General features: G+C 39.0%; 1 protein-coding gene across 14 annotated transcripts in view; it reads right to left on the bottom strand.

Annotated features, from left to right (window-relative positions):
- Usp15 (ubiquitin specific peptidase 15) overlaps positions 1-16094 on the bottom strand; it is a 97930-nt gene that overhangs the window by 72731 nt on the left and 9105 nt on the right. For all 14 annotated transcript variants that reach the window (XR_013045604.1, XR_013045601.1, XR_013045602.1 and 11 more), the window contains exon 2: positions 6560-6687. Coding sequence is in view for 3 of the 14 variants with exons in the window: in XM_076554150.1 (XP_076410265.1) it covers positions 6560-6687 (128 nt within the window). In the remaining 11 variants the exon portion in view is untranslated. The remainder of the gene's footprint in view (positions 1-6559; positions 6688-16094) is intronic.

Genomic DNA, 16094 nt, shown 5'->3' with positions numbered 1-16094 from the left:
CCACCTGCCTCTGCCTCCTGAGTGCTGGGACTAAAGGTGTATGACCACCACCACCCAGTTTAAAACCACATCCTTTTATAGGACAGAACACCCTGTAATCACAAATTTTAAGTCTGAATTGTGCATATTTATGCAGACAGTCCTGCTTGTCCCCTGAATGATTAGCTAAAATGTAGGTTTATTTCTACTTGTCTTTTGATCTTTATAGTCCTATCTCACATTTGTCAAGCATGGCCTAAATGACATTCATGAGCTCACTCAGGCCTTTCAAAAAATGGCTGAAGAGCGAAAACAGCTGACCAGCCCGAAGAGCACCTCTGGTCTGAATGCACCATTCATTTTGTTCTCAAGGACAGGTAGTAGTAGAAGCAGAAGATCCACTACTAGATTCCTCATCATTGTGTACAAGGTCATTTCCTAGGGCACAATCTTCTTGTGCAATACAAAATGTGACAAACACAGTACCTAGCTGTCCCAGCCGCTAGGACTGTTTTCAAGACTATCCTGTTCCTCCTTCCAGGTCTCTCAATCTTCCACCCTCAGCTTTTTCTCTACAGCTCCTGGTTCTCTTTTCCTGCAGGGACTTCCAGAGTCCTGCGGTAGTGCTGGTGCAAAGGAGAATGTGTCCCACGCCACGAAATATGTGGGCAAAGAGGGGTAAGTTCTGTCCCATCTACCAACTGTGAAATCACCACTCCTAGCAAAAGGATACTACATCTATCACCTAAAGTTCCCTCGCGGCTCTCTGTAATTTCTTCTCTCTGCTTGACTGGATTCTACTATTATGGTAATCATTACCTATGTTTTACAACTAATTTATATTTCCTAGAATTAATTTTCTATAATTGTACATAAAATAATATGCCCTCCTTTTGTTTGGCTTTATTTATACTACTTTGAAATCTATAGATACGTCTATCTATCAGCAATTTATTAATTTTTAAGTGCTAAGTAGGCTTCATTATATGAATACACTGTCATTTGCTTATCCATTCAGAGATGTTCACAGGCATTTAGGTTGCAGACAAGTTTTTCTATTAAAAACACTATATGGATATTACAATGGAACTTTTCTTATGGGTAAATGCTTTCATTTCTCTTAGGTAAATACCCAGCATAGTATGACTGTGTACTATGGCTAATAGATGTCCAATTTAAATCTATTTGCTCTTCATCCTTGACAGCGAGTGTCAGGAGTGATTCTTTTATATCTTAATTAAATCATACATGCATAACAGCACCACATTATGGTTCTGTATGTCAAACTCAGGACTGCATGTTCTACCACTGTGCCACATCCCTGGTCACCTGTCACTGTGACTTTAATTTTCATTTTTTAAAGACTTCTAATTATGTGTATATGTGTGTCTGTGCCACGAGGCATCCAATGCCCATGAAGTGGAAGTTGCAGGCAGTTGTGAGCTGACCTTGTTGGTGCTGGGAACTGAACCTAGATTCTTTACAAGAGAAGCACACCCTTTCAACTGCTGAGCCATCTCACCAGCCTCTAATCTCTTCATTTCTTTCATACTTATAAAGCTGAACATTTATATCTATTCTTTTGGAAAACTATGAGTATGCACAAACTGTAGGGGCATATTCATGTGTGTGTCGTTACATGGTTACATGTGCATGTATGTAGAGGCGGGGTTTGACTGGGCGCTTTTACTCAGGAGCTGACCACCTGATTTTAAGACAGGGTGCCTCACTGCTCCTGAGACTTACCATGTCGACTAGGCTGGCTGGCATAGGAATTATAAGAGGACATCACAAGTCTGGCTGTTTATATGAGGATGAACCTCAGTCTTTATCCCTGTGCAGTAACAACTTCACTGTACCTCCCCAACCCATCTTTTGGTAAAGTAAAGATTTATTCAGTTTTTTTGCCTACTTTTTCACTGGGCTTAATGTTTTCTTAAAAGTAGGTTTTATTCTTCTGTGGTAAAAGAATATACTTTTTATGATTTGAGACAAGTTTTATGATTCAGAATATGGTCCATTTAGGTAAATGCTATTCATATACACCCATCAGACTGGCTACAAATTCGGAGAGTCTTTCTAATTTTTTGTGGGTGTGTCTTTTCTTTCACATGCAAATTATCAATTGCAAGGACTCTTTTTTTTTTTTTTTTTTAACCTTTTAACCTTATGCAGGATCCATCAATCTCTTCCTCTAATTCCCAACTTACACACCACAGGTCGGAGGCATACTCTACTCCTGTTCCTTCCTTCTGCAGAAAACATCATGGTCTGAGCCTTCCTTCATGTATAGCCACTGCCTCTTTTATTTGTAAATTCCCTATCTAACTAAGCTGGCCCCAGTGGCATCCCGAGTGAGACACAGCAGAAAGCAGCCCTTCACACAGGCACATGGAAATGGACTCACTCCGTCCTCTACTGTGGGGAACAAGCATCCTGTCCTGAAATACCTCCTAATACTGCAGGGCTGCGGCAACTATTGCAAGCTCCTTACTCCCTTTCCTTGTTCTTCACTTCCAGGCATCCAAACACACCAGTTCAGACATATAACCCAGTCACTTGGCTGTTACCAACAAGCCACGATGCCGGGAGGGGCCTCACTCCTCACTAGCCTTCCTGGCAGAGAAGCCTGAGGTTTTTACTTCTCTTCATCTCACAAAGTATTTTGAGTACAGCAGTCAACCACGTATTTTCCTGTTAAAAAGCTCTCGATATCAGAACTAGCATGGTCCATGTGAGGTAACACACCAGCAAGTTGGCTATGTGTGGCACTTAGAGGCTAACTGCTATGGATGATTGATTGATAAAGTGCTGATTGGCCAGTAGCCAGGCAGGAAGTAAGGGCAGGCCAAGGAGAGAGGAGAATTCTGGGAAGTGGAAGGCTGAGGCACTGCCAGCCACCGGGATGAGAAGCATGATGTTAAGATACCGATAAGCCACGAGCCAAGGGGCAAGGTATAGATTTATAGAAATGGGTTAATTTAAAATATAAGAACTAGATAGCAAGAAGCCTGCCACAGCCATAAATAAGTCTCTGTGTGTTTACTTGGGTCCCTGCGGCTGCGGGACTGGAGGGTGAGAGAGATTTGTCCTGAACACAGGCCTAGCAGGACCAGGAAAACTTCAGCTACAAATGGTGCCCAATGGCTCGAGTTTCCACCTGAAACCTGAAAATACTTAATAACCAATTCTAAAAGGAGGTGGAAGCATGTCTCATGTGGCCGGCCAGATGCCACAACATGTCGGCTTCAGCCACTCTATGATGGGTTCGCGGCATGTGGGCTTGACCTATTCCCGCTGAGTTACACAGAGGTTTCTGTAAGCAGCGCAACATGGTGCATGGTGGATTTAGCCTTTGTTGGTTAAAAAAAAACAAAAACAAACAAACAAAAAACCTGCTTTGATAGAGGCACAGACCCACTGCTTCTGAGAGTTGATGGCTCCCAGAGATGGCCGTAAACGTACCACCGCCATGTTGGGAAGCTGAGGTGGGCACAGAAGGCTGCAGTTTAAAGCAACAGATTCACAATACAACAGATTCAGATGGAATGGTTTACAATGTATGTAGACTTGGAAGAGAGAGAAAAAAGAAATATATACAATTATATAAACAAATAGTTTTTAAAAATAAAGTCTTTAAAGAGACAGTAAAAGTAATATTTAAAAAAGCTACATAAAGATGGAAATTATACAGAGAATCTGGATTGTGTTGTCTTTGGTATTTTAACTGCAGAAAGACATTTGATTGTAAAAACTGTTGCGTTAAGCCAATATGTATATTTTAAAGATACCTTGACTTGAAAATTTGGATCTAAAGATATGTTACTTTGGAAAGGAGGCTCTGCTTTTGTTTCCACAGAAAGCAAGAGGCTATGAATTTGTTCCAGATTAAGATATATCAGGATGGACCAGCCAAGACCCCCTGAAAGGTCTCCAATGACACCGTTATCCAGATGATCCAATATCCAGAACAGTTTCAAGACAATTGGCTCAGACAATACAGCCTCATGGACTACTCCATAATCTTAAAATTTTCTTTGTGTCCCCATAAGATACAGTGCCCTCATCCAGCAGGAAGTAGTATGAGAAGCTATGCCCAAATTCCCAAATATTCCAAGCTGGCTTTGGAGATGGAATTGGCTCACTCCTTCTCCAAACCCAAGCATATGCCCCCCCCCCCAAAAAAAAAAAAAGGTTAAGAGATTTCTTTTTCTGTCTCATATCAGAAGAGCCTTCTGGTGTGGGACAGAACAAAACCAATATTTTAATTTAAAGCAGGTTGATTATAAGTGCGATCTCTTTCTAAAGAAGAAAAGGGAATATAGATATGACAGGATAAATAGGCTAAATAGTAATAGCTTATTTAAAAATGTTTTACATTGCTATGGATTTTAGTTTATTGATACAAGTTTAACTTAATTTTGTTATACTGTATATATTTCTACTCTCGTTTGAGGTACTATATGTAACTCATTTAGACTGTAATGGATAATTAAGAAATACAGATTAATAATTAGTCTTCTATGATAGTCAAACTTATAGTCATGTTAAGTTTTCTAGGCATACATAGATACAATTCAATTAGGTAGGTAATCTTCAAACACTTCAAAGACCTACAGAATATGGCATTTAAAATGTTATAAAAATTAAGACTTTCTGGACAGTGAGATATGTCTGCTCCTGGCAGCACCAATTTACTTCAGAGAGGAGGATGGGCATCGAAGACACTCTATATGGAGTTTATCTTCTTCTTGGCAAAAATAGCCATTTGGGCAAGAAACTGTTCTTGCCTGGACTGCTTGATCGACTGGACTTGCAGGACCCATAGGAAGGTGACCACTGAACTTTGCTTGACGAAATGGTCCTTCAGGTTCCTGCTTCGCAGAGGAAACTGCCAGACATTCTACAGGATACAGAGAGAAATGACTGAGAGATTCTAGGCCTGTGGGCTGAAGACAGATGCCCCAACTTTACAGAGGAACTTTGGGTGACTGTCCAGGCAGGCAGCTGTCTTTGTTGTTTCCAGAGTTTTGGAAGTTGCTTACAATGCTCTCCCTGTTTTCTTATGTAATATTATATCCTTCTGAGGTCTTTGATGTAGCTGAAGACTAGGATAGTTATAATTTCCTTACTTATGATAAAAGATAAGTTAGATATGAAACCTTAGACTCACAAATATAGGATGGAATATTTTCTTTAATTTTGCCAAATATAAATAGATTAGACATTGTAACTATAATTCTTGCTTGATAATTGTTTTGTTATATGTAATTTTACCATGTTAAAGTTAAAACCTTCCTTTTGGAAAAAAAGAAAGGGACAAGTGCTGGGATGATTAATTGATAAATCAAGTGCTGACTGGCCAGTAGCCAAGAAGGAAGTATAGACCAGACAAGGAGAGAAGAGAATTCTGGGAAGTGGAAGGCTGAGGCACAGAGATGCTGCCAGCTGCCACCACAATGAGAAGTATGATGTAAGATACCAGTAAGCCAGGAGCCACGTGGCAAGGTATAGATTTATAGAAATGGGTTAATTTACGATATAAGAACTAGATAGCAAGAAGCCTGCCACGGCCATACAGTTTATAAATAATATAAGCGTCTGTGTGTTTATTTGAGTCTGAGTGGCTGCCGGCCTGGGCGGGACTGGAGATAACTCGAGCTACAGCTAACCACACTGAAATGTGGGAAGTTAAATATACATTCCTTATTGTCTTTCACTTAAATGGAGACATTTTATGGTTATATAATTGTTCCAAACAATAAGTTGAAATATATTACTGTGGTGGTGGTTGTGTGCACACACCGTGTGGGTGCATGTCCAGTGTGGATCACAAATGGAGGTTAGAGACTGACAGTACAGTCAATCATCTCTTTCTACTTTATGTAGGTTCCTGGAATCAAACTACAAATGATGTACTGAGTCCTTTTTGTACTCGTTGGGTTTTAGTTATTTCAGGTCTATGGATGTAGTCCCTCTGATTCCAGTTTGACCATAAGTGGGAGTGCTGGTACTTAAGATTTACTTTCTGTAAATAAAGTAAGAGGCAGAGAAGCACGGGCAAGTAGTGAGGGCTGTAGGACAGGACAAAGAGTCAAGAATGTGAGCGTATGTTGGCAATAACTAACTCTGAAAATAAGTCACGTGTCCATTAGGAAAACAATGCGTGCTACAGCACTTCCCCCAAAGAGTAAAATAGTGCTTTATAATTTACTTTCTTCCTTTTTCTTTTTTTTTTTACTTTCTTCATTCTAACCTTTAAATCCTTAATCAAGATCACAGCATAAATACAAAAGAGAAGTGTGTCATATATGTAACAAATAATTACAGAATGATCTGCAAACAAGTATCTTTTCTTTTCCTTTTCTGAAAGTCTCCTTTGGTATCTAGGGCTGACTTAAAGTAGTGATTCTCTTGACTTGGCCTCTTGTCCAGGGTACAGATGTGCACTACTTAGGACACCATGCTTGCAATGAATTTCTAACTATCCGTTTATTACATTAACATTCCCCATGTTACACCCGCGGGCAGTCACTCATTAAATTTAACACATTTACAACCTGACTGAAGAAAATAATACCTTTGAGAAGTCCAGAGTTATCGATGGGTCCGGGATAGACATTTTGATCTCCCATCTGGTATTTATCCCAACTGTCAAAGCCAACATATTTTTTCCACTGTTTGAACCAGCGACTATCTACTAGATACCTAGAAAGGAAGAGAAACTGGTTAGTTAAAACACCTGGAAATACAAGACTAACAACAGACCAATCTCCTTTTGTTACTTCACTTTGTATTAGAGAACATGTCCCCTTCAAAAAAAACATTAAGAACAAGAATAGTTTGAAATTATAGCCACACTGTCACTAGTACTTGGAAGGAAAGACTTCATTCGTACAAAAGATTTTCATTGTTAAATAAGTAGTACTGACATACAAGTGGAAAAACAATCCCCATAGCACTTTACAAAAGCATTCAAATGATAAAAATTCAAGAAAACCCTTGTCAATTGAAAAAAAAAACCCAACAATATATATATTAAAAAAAAAAATCAATAAAAAATTTAAGGTACAATGTGATAAGACAAAAGTATAAAAATGGCTCTACTAGAAAGCTACAAACACAATATACACTTTAGTGGTTTTTGAAAGAAAGGAAAGCTTATCATTAAGGGTTCTAAAGGTTGATTGTACTAGTTACAATCAAACTTAAAAACAGTAGTTTAGCACCCCCGTTTCAGCACTACATTCGGGACTGACTTCACAGCAGTCTTACACAGTCTCTGGACATCATTCTAGCATGTAACCAGCTTCACCTGCAAGAAAACCAACAGCAGAGGCCGAGGAGACGCTTACAGCTCTGTGTGTAACGCACATTTTCAGGGATCACCATTCTAACATTTTTGGCCTTACCACATACAGCACTAGAGAAATAAAAAGCCCACAGTTATGTCTGAAAATAGCTAAAGCAAAGGCACCAACCTAACAAAACCTTCTAATTCTTAAAGAATATTCATGAGCAATTTCCTTCCCTGAAAGAGGATATAAAGAAGTCTGCAATGCCCCAACCCCACTGCCAGTTATGCAACGCAAAGCTCACACTGAGAACTCTCTGAGGTAGTAAGTCTTAAGTAAACCCACTTTCCAAAATGTTACTTAATTTAAGATCATATAGCATAATACATTTTCATCCTATTTTTCCATTCAAAATATGGTCCTTCCATATCCTCCCCAGCTAAATTTGTTTTTAAAAGCCAATAAATATATACAAATGGAAAAAAAAATCACTCAATAAATTTTGGACTTTTCCTCCATTGCAATTTAAGATACTAAAACATGTGACTTGCTTTCTCTGCAGGTAAATGTCACACCAAGAGACATTTTCCCTATTTCATTCATTTATGTATTTATCATTGTCCCAATTCTATAGAGTTTTAATTACCTTAATCGTGATACTGTTTAGAACATTTCCTTCAGCTTATTGCTCTAACTGCCTCAGCTACATGTGGCCATTTGTGTTTTCAAAAGAATTTTAAATAAACTTATCAGATTACACACACAAATGAAGATTATGATTGGAATTGCACTGAACTTAACAGAACAATTGGGGGAACTGTGGATTTAGTCTTCTGATCCACAGGGATGGAATTATTCTCAATTACTCAGGTACTATTTAATGTGTTTTAATAAATGTTAACAAAGTATTTTCACTATTAAATAAGTAGTTACTATTTGAGGTCAAGTACTGACATAAAAAATAGTAACATAATCCCTGTAGCACTTTACATAAAACATTTAAATGATAACAATTCATGAAAATCCTTGTCAATTGAGCAAAAACTGAGAACACCATAGAGACTTTCAGTTTCTCTACCCAGGCATGGTGGCTCCTGTTTGTACTCCCAGCATCCAGGAGACTCAGGCAGGACTAAGTCTGAGGTCAGCCTGGATTTGAGACATACCACGCTACCTCCAAACCAAACATGATCAGTTTCCAAGCAATTATAGTTACTGCATAGAAATGAACAGTTTTATTATTTTTAATTGATACACAGAACCCCTGTCTATGTTTACGGGGTACCATGTGATGTGCCATACATGTACATAGTGCAATGTTTAAATCAGCAAAAACATGCTTCCCTCAGTATTTATCATCTCTTTACAGTAAAAAGATTCAAAGTGTTCTTGTAGCCTTTTGAAATACACACTACATAATCATTATCTACAGCACCATAGTGCAACACCAGACTTAGTCCAACAACTTAGTGCCCACTGATCAAACTCTCCCTGGCCTCTATACACTTCTCCCAGCTGCTCCAACTCTTCGACTCCGCATTTGAGTAATTCACGTTTTTGAATCTGCCGTATTTTACTAATATCATGTCTACTACTGCAGGATTTTTATCCTTTTGTAAAAGGAAAACAGCATCCCACTCTGTACCTGCATTACATTTCCTTTATCCAATCATTGGTTGATGATGGGATACTGAGGCTGTTTACAAGAAATGATTAAAAAAAAAAAAAAAAGCAAAAAAACTCCTATCTACTGGCTGTCGGAGTCCTTAATAGTTTTATTTTGTTGGAAATGTCCTTGAACTTTTCCTTTTCTCTCAAATCTACAGCCCAGTCTGACCTGGATCTCACTGATCCTCCAGCATCAGACTCAGGAGTGCTGGGGTTACTGGCATACGCTGCCCCACACTGGGCTCCTCTTGATTTTTTCAGCGTAAAAAAGTTACAAAGTTGCTGTAGATCATTTTCTAATTCAGTTTTCACTTCTCTTATCACTGACTAGGACTGGCTAGGGTAGAAGATGAAAGAGACTTCTTTCTTTTTGGAGACAAGGTCTCATTGTGCAATCCTGGTGTACTTGCAACTAGGTATGAAGACAAGGCTGGCATCGAACTTCCAGAGACCTGCCTGCCTCTGCCTCCCTGTGCCACCACATCTGGCCAGAAAGAAACACTCTTGTTTTTAATACAACCATCTAAATTTCTACCATTTGATAAAATAATTCACTATAGTTTTTGATAAATGTTAGAGAAACTACCTTCTATTTAACATATTTTTTATCATGATTAAATAATTGAATGTGCGGAGTTTTTCTTTTATTAAACAAAATAGGGTAACTTTTCCATTATTTTTCAAGGGTTAGTTTTGTGAGGGTGGGGATGGTCTGTTCCTGGACATTTGGTAGTAGTACTTACATCCAAGTTTCTTTGAGAGTCAACATTTGTTTTGATCCTCAGTTAATTTTCTTAAATAATTTTGGCTTTTACCTTTATCATGGAGACACAGATAACCTAACTGTCTTAAATATCTAATAGAATTAAAAGCAGAAATGTGAACTTGAAATGCCATTAATACTATAATTTAAAATGTCCTACCTTAAAATTTAGAATTTATGGAACAGTATCAACTGTCTATATACTGATACTGTAAGAAACTTTTCCTTTGATATTCAACTGTTAGCTTCTCTTGAAAAAGTTTATGCTCCTGTTATAGGCTCCTGTATTTTATTTACAGAATTGTATAGAGATGTCTTGGAAACTTGAACATGCTGGGATGCAATTGTAATGTTAGGTGAATCCTAATGACAAGAACACCATCTCCTACCTGTCGGGATGGTGTTATTCAAAGAGTTGGAGAGGATGTGGAGAAAAAGCAACTCTTGAGCTTTTGGGAGGAATGCAAAATGGTGCATTATTGTGGGAAACAGTACGGAAGTTCTTCAAAATAATAGGAAAAGAGTGACTACATGTGGTCCAGCAACCCACTCCCCGAGACACATATGCACTTCCATGTTCACTGCAGCATCACTTTAAGACACAGAAACAACCTAAATGTCCACAGACAGAGGAGCGGGTACAGAAGACAGAAGGAAATCCTGCTATATGTACTAACACAGAAGAACCAGGAGGGCTTGTGCTAAATGAAACAAAGCAGTTTCTACTTACATGAGGTATGTAAAACAGTCACAGTAACGGGGAGTAGACAGCAGATGTCGGGGACACGAGAGGAGAAATAACTTGCTGCTCGGTGCCTGTCGAGTCTCAGTTATATATGAGGACTGTTCAGATGAGCTGTACGTTGTGCTCACAGTTAACAACACTGTACTGTGGGGCAGATTTCTTGTCAAGAGTTCTTATCACAGCCATGAGATCGTGAAGTGGGTAGACATACACTACCACGCCTAACAACCTGAGTTCCATCCCTGGTACATAGTACAAGAAGAGAACTAATCCTCTATTTTGTACTGACTTCCACTTGAGTGCTGTGGGATGCCCACATACCACTCCAAGGCAATAATGAATGTAATAAATGCTTCTTAAAAAGTTCTTACTACCATATAAAAGTAATAGTTGAGGGTCCAATCTGAATACAATGCAAACTGCATTGTACACTTAAGCAGTTTTATATATAAAACGGCAGACCTAGGGTGAAGCAAGAGACATGTCTTTGGACCTGAAAATGAATGCTTCTTAAGTCTGGTGTTCTAAAAGTAAGAGATGTGAAAACAAAGAAAACTACTTGCCTGTACTTAGCCTACAGAAATGTACAAGCACACACAGCTCACACATCTACCTTAATTTACTATGTGTTATAAACCATACACTTCTCACCTGCTATTAAAATCTCCTGGTACATGCTGGAAAATCCACCCAGCACCAATTTATAGTAATCCACAAGCTCTAATACTTCTCAATTCCACCTATAAGCAATTCTCATCTTTCACAATAAAATTTCATATTTATTTTGGTATTTATGTATTTCTTAACCACTTACATTAAAACTGTGCTATCCCTTTTACAAGGCTTTTTTAAAGCATCACTGACAGAGTTCTGACTCTTGTACCCTAATTTCAATTCTGTATGTCTCATAATTTTAAAATCTTTATTACTGAGTGTGTATGGGTATTTTGCCTTCATTTATGTCTGTGTAACACACGCATGCAGTACCTAAGGAAAATGCCAGATCCACTGGAACTGGAGTTACAGACGTGTGTGAGCTGCTACACGGTTCCTGGGAATTGAACCCGAGTCCTCTGGAAGAGCAGCCAGTGCTCTTAGCTGCTGCATCATTTCTCCAGCCCCATCCCTTGTCATTTTTAACTGTGATCGTTTGCATAGCAAGGTGGTTCATAGAAACACAAGCTGTGTTACAGCAGAGCTGGTATAAAAATTATAGATGGATGGGAGAATATAAGTGAGGGGCTGGGAATACAGCTAAGAGTTACAGCCCCTGCCTGATACACCCCTGGGTTCACGTGTGTGTGTGTGTGTGTGTGTGTGTGTGTGTGTGTGTGTGTGCGCGCGCGCGCGCGCACTGGGGAACAATTTTCAGGAGTTGATTCTCCCCCTTTCCTGTGGGATCCCAGGATGGAACTCAGGACATCAAGCTTGGGTAGCAAGTGCTTTTATATGATAAGCCATCTTGCGGGCCCCAGAACCTTCTGTTTAACAAAAGACTCCCCCAAATAAATGGATCAGATACAGACCGGGGAAGATATTTATTTTGCATTTAAGTGAAAAAAAGGAAAAGAAAAATAGGTAATATCTAGAACAGGAAATTGGAAGCGTTTCTACACTCGATAAGATAGATACTCACATGGTAAAGGGGGTGTAGTAGAATATTATTGTAAGGTGTGTTACTTCTGTTTATGTTGCATTTGTTGAACTCTGTGAAGCTGTGTTACTGTGCCTGTCTAAAACACCCGATGGTCTAATAAAGATCAGAACGGCCAATAGCAAGGCAGGAGAAAGGACAGGTGGGGCTGGCAGGCAGAGAGAATATATAGAGGGAGAAATCTAAGAAGGAGCAAGGAGCCAGAGGAGGAGGAGAACATCAGGGACCAGCCACCCAGCCACACAACCAGCAAGCCACGGACAAAGAGTAAGATTTACAGAAGTAAGAGAATGGGAAACGCCCAGAGGCAAAGGTAGATGGGATGAGTTAAAGTTAAGTAAAGCTGGCTAGAAATAAGTCAAACTAAGGCCAGGCATTTATAATTAAGTATAAGCCTCGGTGTGTGATTTATTTGGGAGCTGGGTGGTGAGCCCCCTAAAGAGTAAGGGGGGGGGGGATGCAAATTAACACCACAAAGGAACATTTTTATTTCAATGAAACTGCACAAACAAGCAAATATACACAGATGTCAGTGTTAAACACGAAGACTATGTACAGTACACTAAGAATGTTTATGCTGCTAGCAGGGAGCTTGCAGGAGTAAGAAAGAACCCTAGCTTCAGAAAATAATTTGACAATATATATTAAAGATGAAGATGTATCACATAATCATCGACAGGGAGACTTAATTTCTACTCTGCAAAGACTCTTGCTCATATTTACAAGAATAAACTGGAAAAATATTAATGGCAATATAACATGATGAAAATTCTGATAGGCACCATTCATATGGAAATATTACATAAAATGTAAACAAAAACAAATAAGTGTACATGTAGTATGAATAAATCTCTTATATTTTTGGTTGTGAGCCTAGCCTTTAACAGCTGAGCCATCTCTCCAGCCCAAATAAATCTCAAAATTACAATGATGTATGAAAAGGCCACAAAAGGATACTTTCCATATAACACATATTAAGGTAATGTATATATCACATACAGTACAATCATAGAAAAATTTAAGACATGCTACAAATACTGTTACAGAAGCCCATGGATACAGAGTAAAAGTATGAAGGTGATTACAAAGCTTAACTTTGGAATGGTGGCTGATTCAGCAAGGGGAGGGAGCAGGATTATGGAGACAGGTTGATTCACCTGTATCTGTAGGAGATATACACAGGCAATTCTTTCTCCAGTAGACAGCTTCACTAGATACTTTATAAAAAGCTGGAAGTGCTGACACCTGTCCCAACTTCATTCTTCCTTACACATGTGGACAATGTAACTCTTTAAACTCCAGGCCAATTGTTTGACTCGTGTCTTTGGACCTAACACTCCTGTTGGAGACTTTCCCAACAGACAGCTTCTTCTCTTATTTTTCCTTCTGGGTTTTCAACCAGCATATAAATAGAGGTTTCTCTTCCTCTTCTGTCACTCCCAACTTGAATGCTGGTTTTTAGCCTGCCCCCATCAGAGTGCCAGTGCCACCAAGACCCACTCTCTGCATCTCTCACTGCGTGCCCTCCGGATCCTGAAACTCACTCTAGTGACCAACACCTACCTGCAAAGCAGGGCTAGCTCTCAGTTCTTGTTATTTCCAATTAACAAGCCATGCCAACTAGAATTTTCCATAGAAACCTCAACCCCAAGTTACCAACCTTCACATCTACATTTACTAATTTTTATTATCATTTAAATAAACCATTTCACCAGTAATTTAAGCTAGAAGCCCAGCTCCATAATATGTAAGCAGTAACCAAGCACCTTCAGGACATAACTGGCCATTTGTAGCTCTCCTCTTTATTATCATAAAGTACCACATTTGTGTGCCTCACCACTTCCACCATTTTTAGTGGCACACGTCACTGAAATAGCTGTTTGATCGCTCTCTCTGCTTCATATTTTTCTCACATTGTTCTCCATTCTACAACTGGACTTTTCAAGTTTTTTTGTATTAAGGGAGGGGTATGGTAGAACTACTGAGCAGATAAGGAAGCCAGAAAACACTTGTGAGAACTGGTTCTCATTTCATCATGCGGGTCCCAGGGATATAACTCAGGTTGTCAAGTGTGGTGTAAAGCACCCATACTTGCTGAGCCGTCTTAGTGGTCCTGCTGCAAGTCTGTTAAAAATCAAAATTATGGCCAGGCGGTGGTGGCGGCGCACGCCTTTAATCCCAGCACTTGGGAGGCAGAGGCAGGCCTCTGTGAGTTCGAGGCCAGCCTGGGCTACCAGAGTGAGTTCCAGTAAAGGCACCAAAGCTACACAGAGAAACCCTGTCTCGAAAAATAAAAACAGAAAAAAAAAAAAAAAGAAAAAAAAAATCAAAATCATGAATTCACTCCTTTTTACTTACTTCTTACTTTTTTTGGAAGACAAGTTCTCATGTACCCCAGCTTGACTTAAACTTTCTATATATCCAGGATGCCTTTGAACCTCTAATCCTCATGTCTTCCTAAGTGATAGAATTAAAGAGTACCTCACCATACCTGGCTTATGCAGTGCTGAAGAATCAGAATCAGGACCTTGCGCATGTTGGGCACGGGCTCTACCAACTGGATTACAGCCGTAGCCCATTCTTTTAAAGTAAGATTATACTTGTAAGTAATTAAGCCTTTATTTGACAGTTGTCGGCATAAATCTATACAAATCAAAAAATACTAAACACACATCCACAACTGCTCTAGTTTCCTAAATCCTCCTCTGGGGTTTCCCCATATTTCTGCGGACCTCTGTTACACTTGGACTACTTCACTTACTGGTCCCTATAAAGCTTTTTAAATTTGCTTCTGAATATGTATGAAAATACTAAAGACAACTAAAAGTCTCCAATCTCACCTCCTCATACTCCCACAAAAACAAATCTGAGGATTTTACTGTTGTTGTTGTTACTGTAGCATTATTGTATTTGAAGACTATCTTAAAACTGACTACACCCCAGAGCCACTGAAAATTACTGTTCAGACCACAACACTATACTGTCTTTCTTGGGGCATGCAAAATATTTAGCATCACAGAACTTGTGTGTATGGTGGTCAGGAACTGGCTCTCCCTTTCCACTATGGGGTCCTGGGAGTTCAACTTAGAGGTAGGTCACTTTTATTACTCTTAATAACAGAACTTTTTTTTTTTTTTTAACTGATGGAGCATTTCAGGTACATCCAATCCTCCCAACAAGCTCCGTGGGCGTGTGAAGAATGTGCATGCAGAGTAAGTAGTACTTTATTATAAATCAAGTATGTTGTTTTTTTGAACTCAGACTTCCCGTGTTTTAGTAAAACCAAAGACAACTCTGAAGTAGTTCTCCAGTAAATCAGTGGCCTGGTTTACTGCTCTTCCCATCTTTCAGATTTCAGGCGTTTCTAAACCTACTTTCTGCTATGAATCTTAACTCCATCAGTGAGAAAGAACTAATTTTTATGACCTATTTTTAAACCTAAGCTAAGACAAATAAGGAACTCAAGAAGGAGGCCAAGTATGGTTGTTCTTCTGTTCGTCCAGAAAGTCAGCACACACACACTGATACCTCAACCACGAGGACACAATTAAAAGGATGCCACAACTCTAGCTGCCATGAGAGTTTGGATGAGCATGAAAACAAGAAACAGTAATTAGTAATGTTTGTCCTTTACAGTAAAAATTCCCTGATCTAACTTTGTATAATAACTTTTTTCTATTGAAGAAGAACTAAGGACAGAGGGAAGTATGGAGGGAAGGGAAGGAATAAACAAAAGAGCACTAAGAAATATTAGGATAGCCCCGAAATAAAAAAATCCTTACAACCAACCTCTCTTAAAAAATTACATCATGTGCAGGCACCCAATATAGTCTTGAGGATAACTCTCTGAATACTCTTGCCCTGAATTTAGCAATTATTATTCCATAAATGTTTGTTTTTTTTTAACATAACAGTATTTCCAAACCAAATATACATTCTATTGAATGTTTGCAAACTTTAAGTGTGGATAACTGCTTTTCACTAGAGGAA

This window comes from Peromyscus maniculatus, chromosome 18 (genome assembly GCF_049852395.1).
Source record: "Peromyscus maniculatus bairdii isolate BWxNUB_F1_BW_parent chromosome 18, HU_Pman_BW_mat_3.1, whole genome shotgun sequence".
In the NCBI taxonomy this organism is placed as follows: Eukaryota; Metazoa; Chordata; class Mammalia; order Rodentia; family Cricetidae; genus Peromyscus; species Peromyscus maniculatus.
This window is presented reverse-complemented; position numbering and strand designations above follow the sequence as displayed.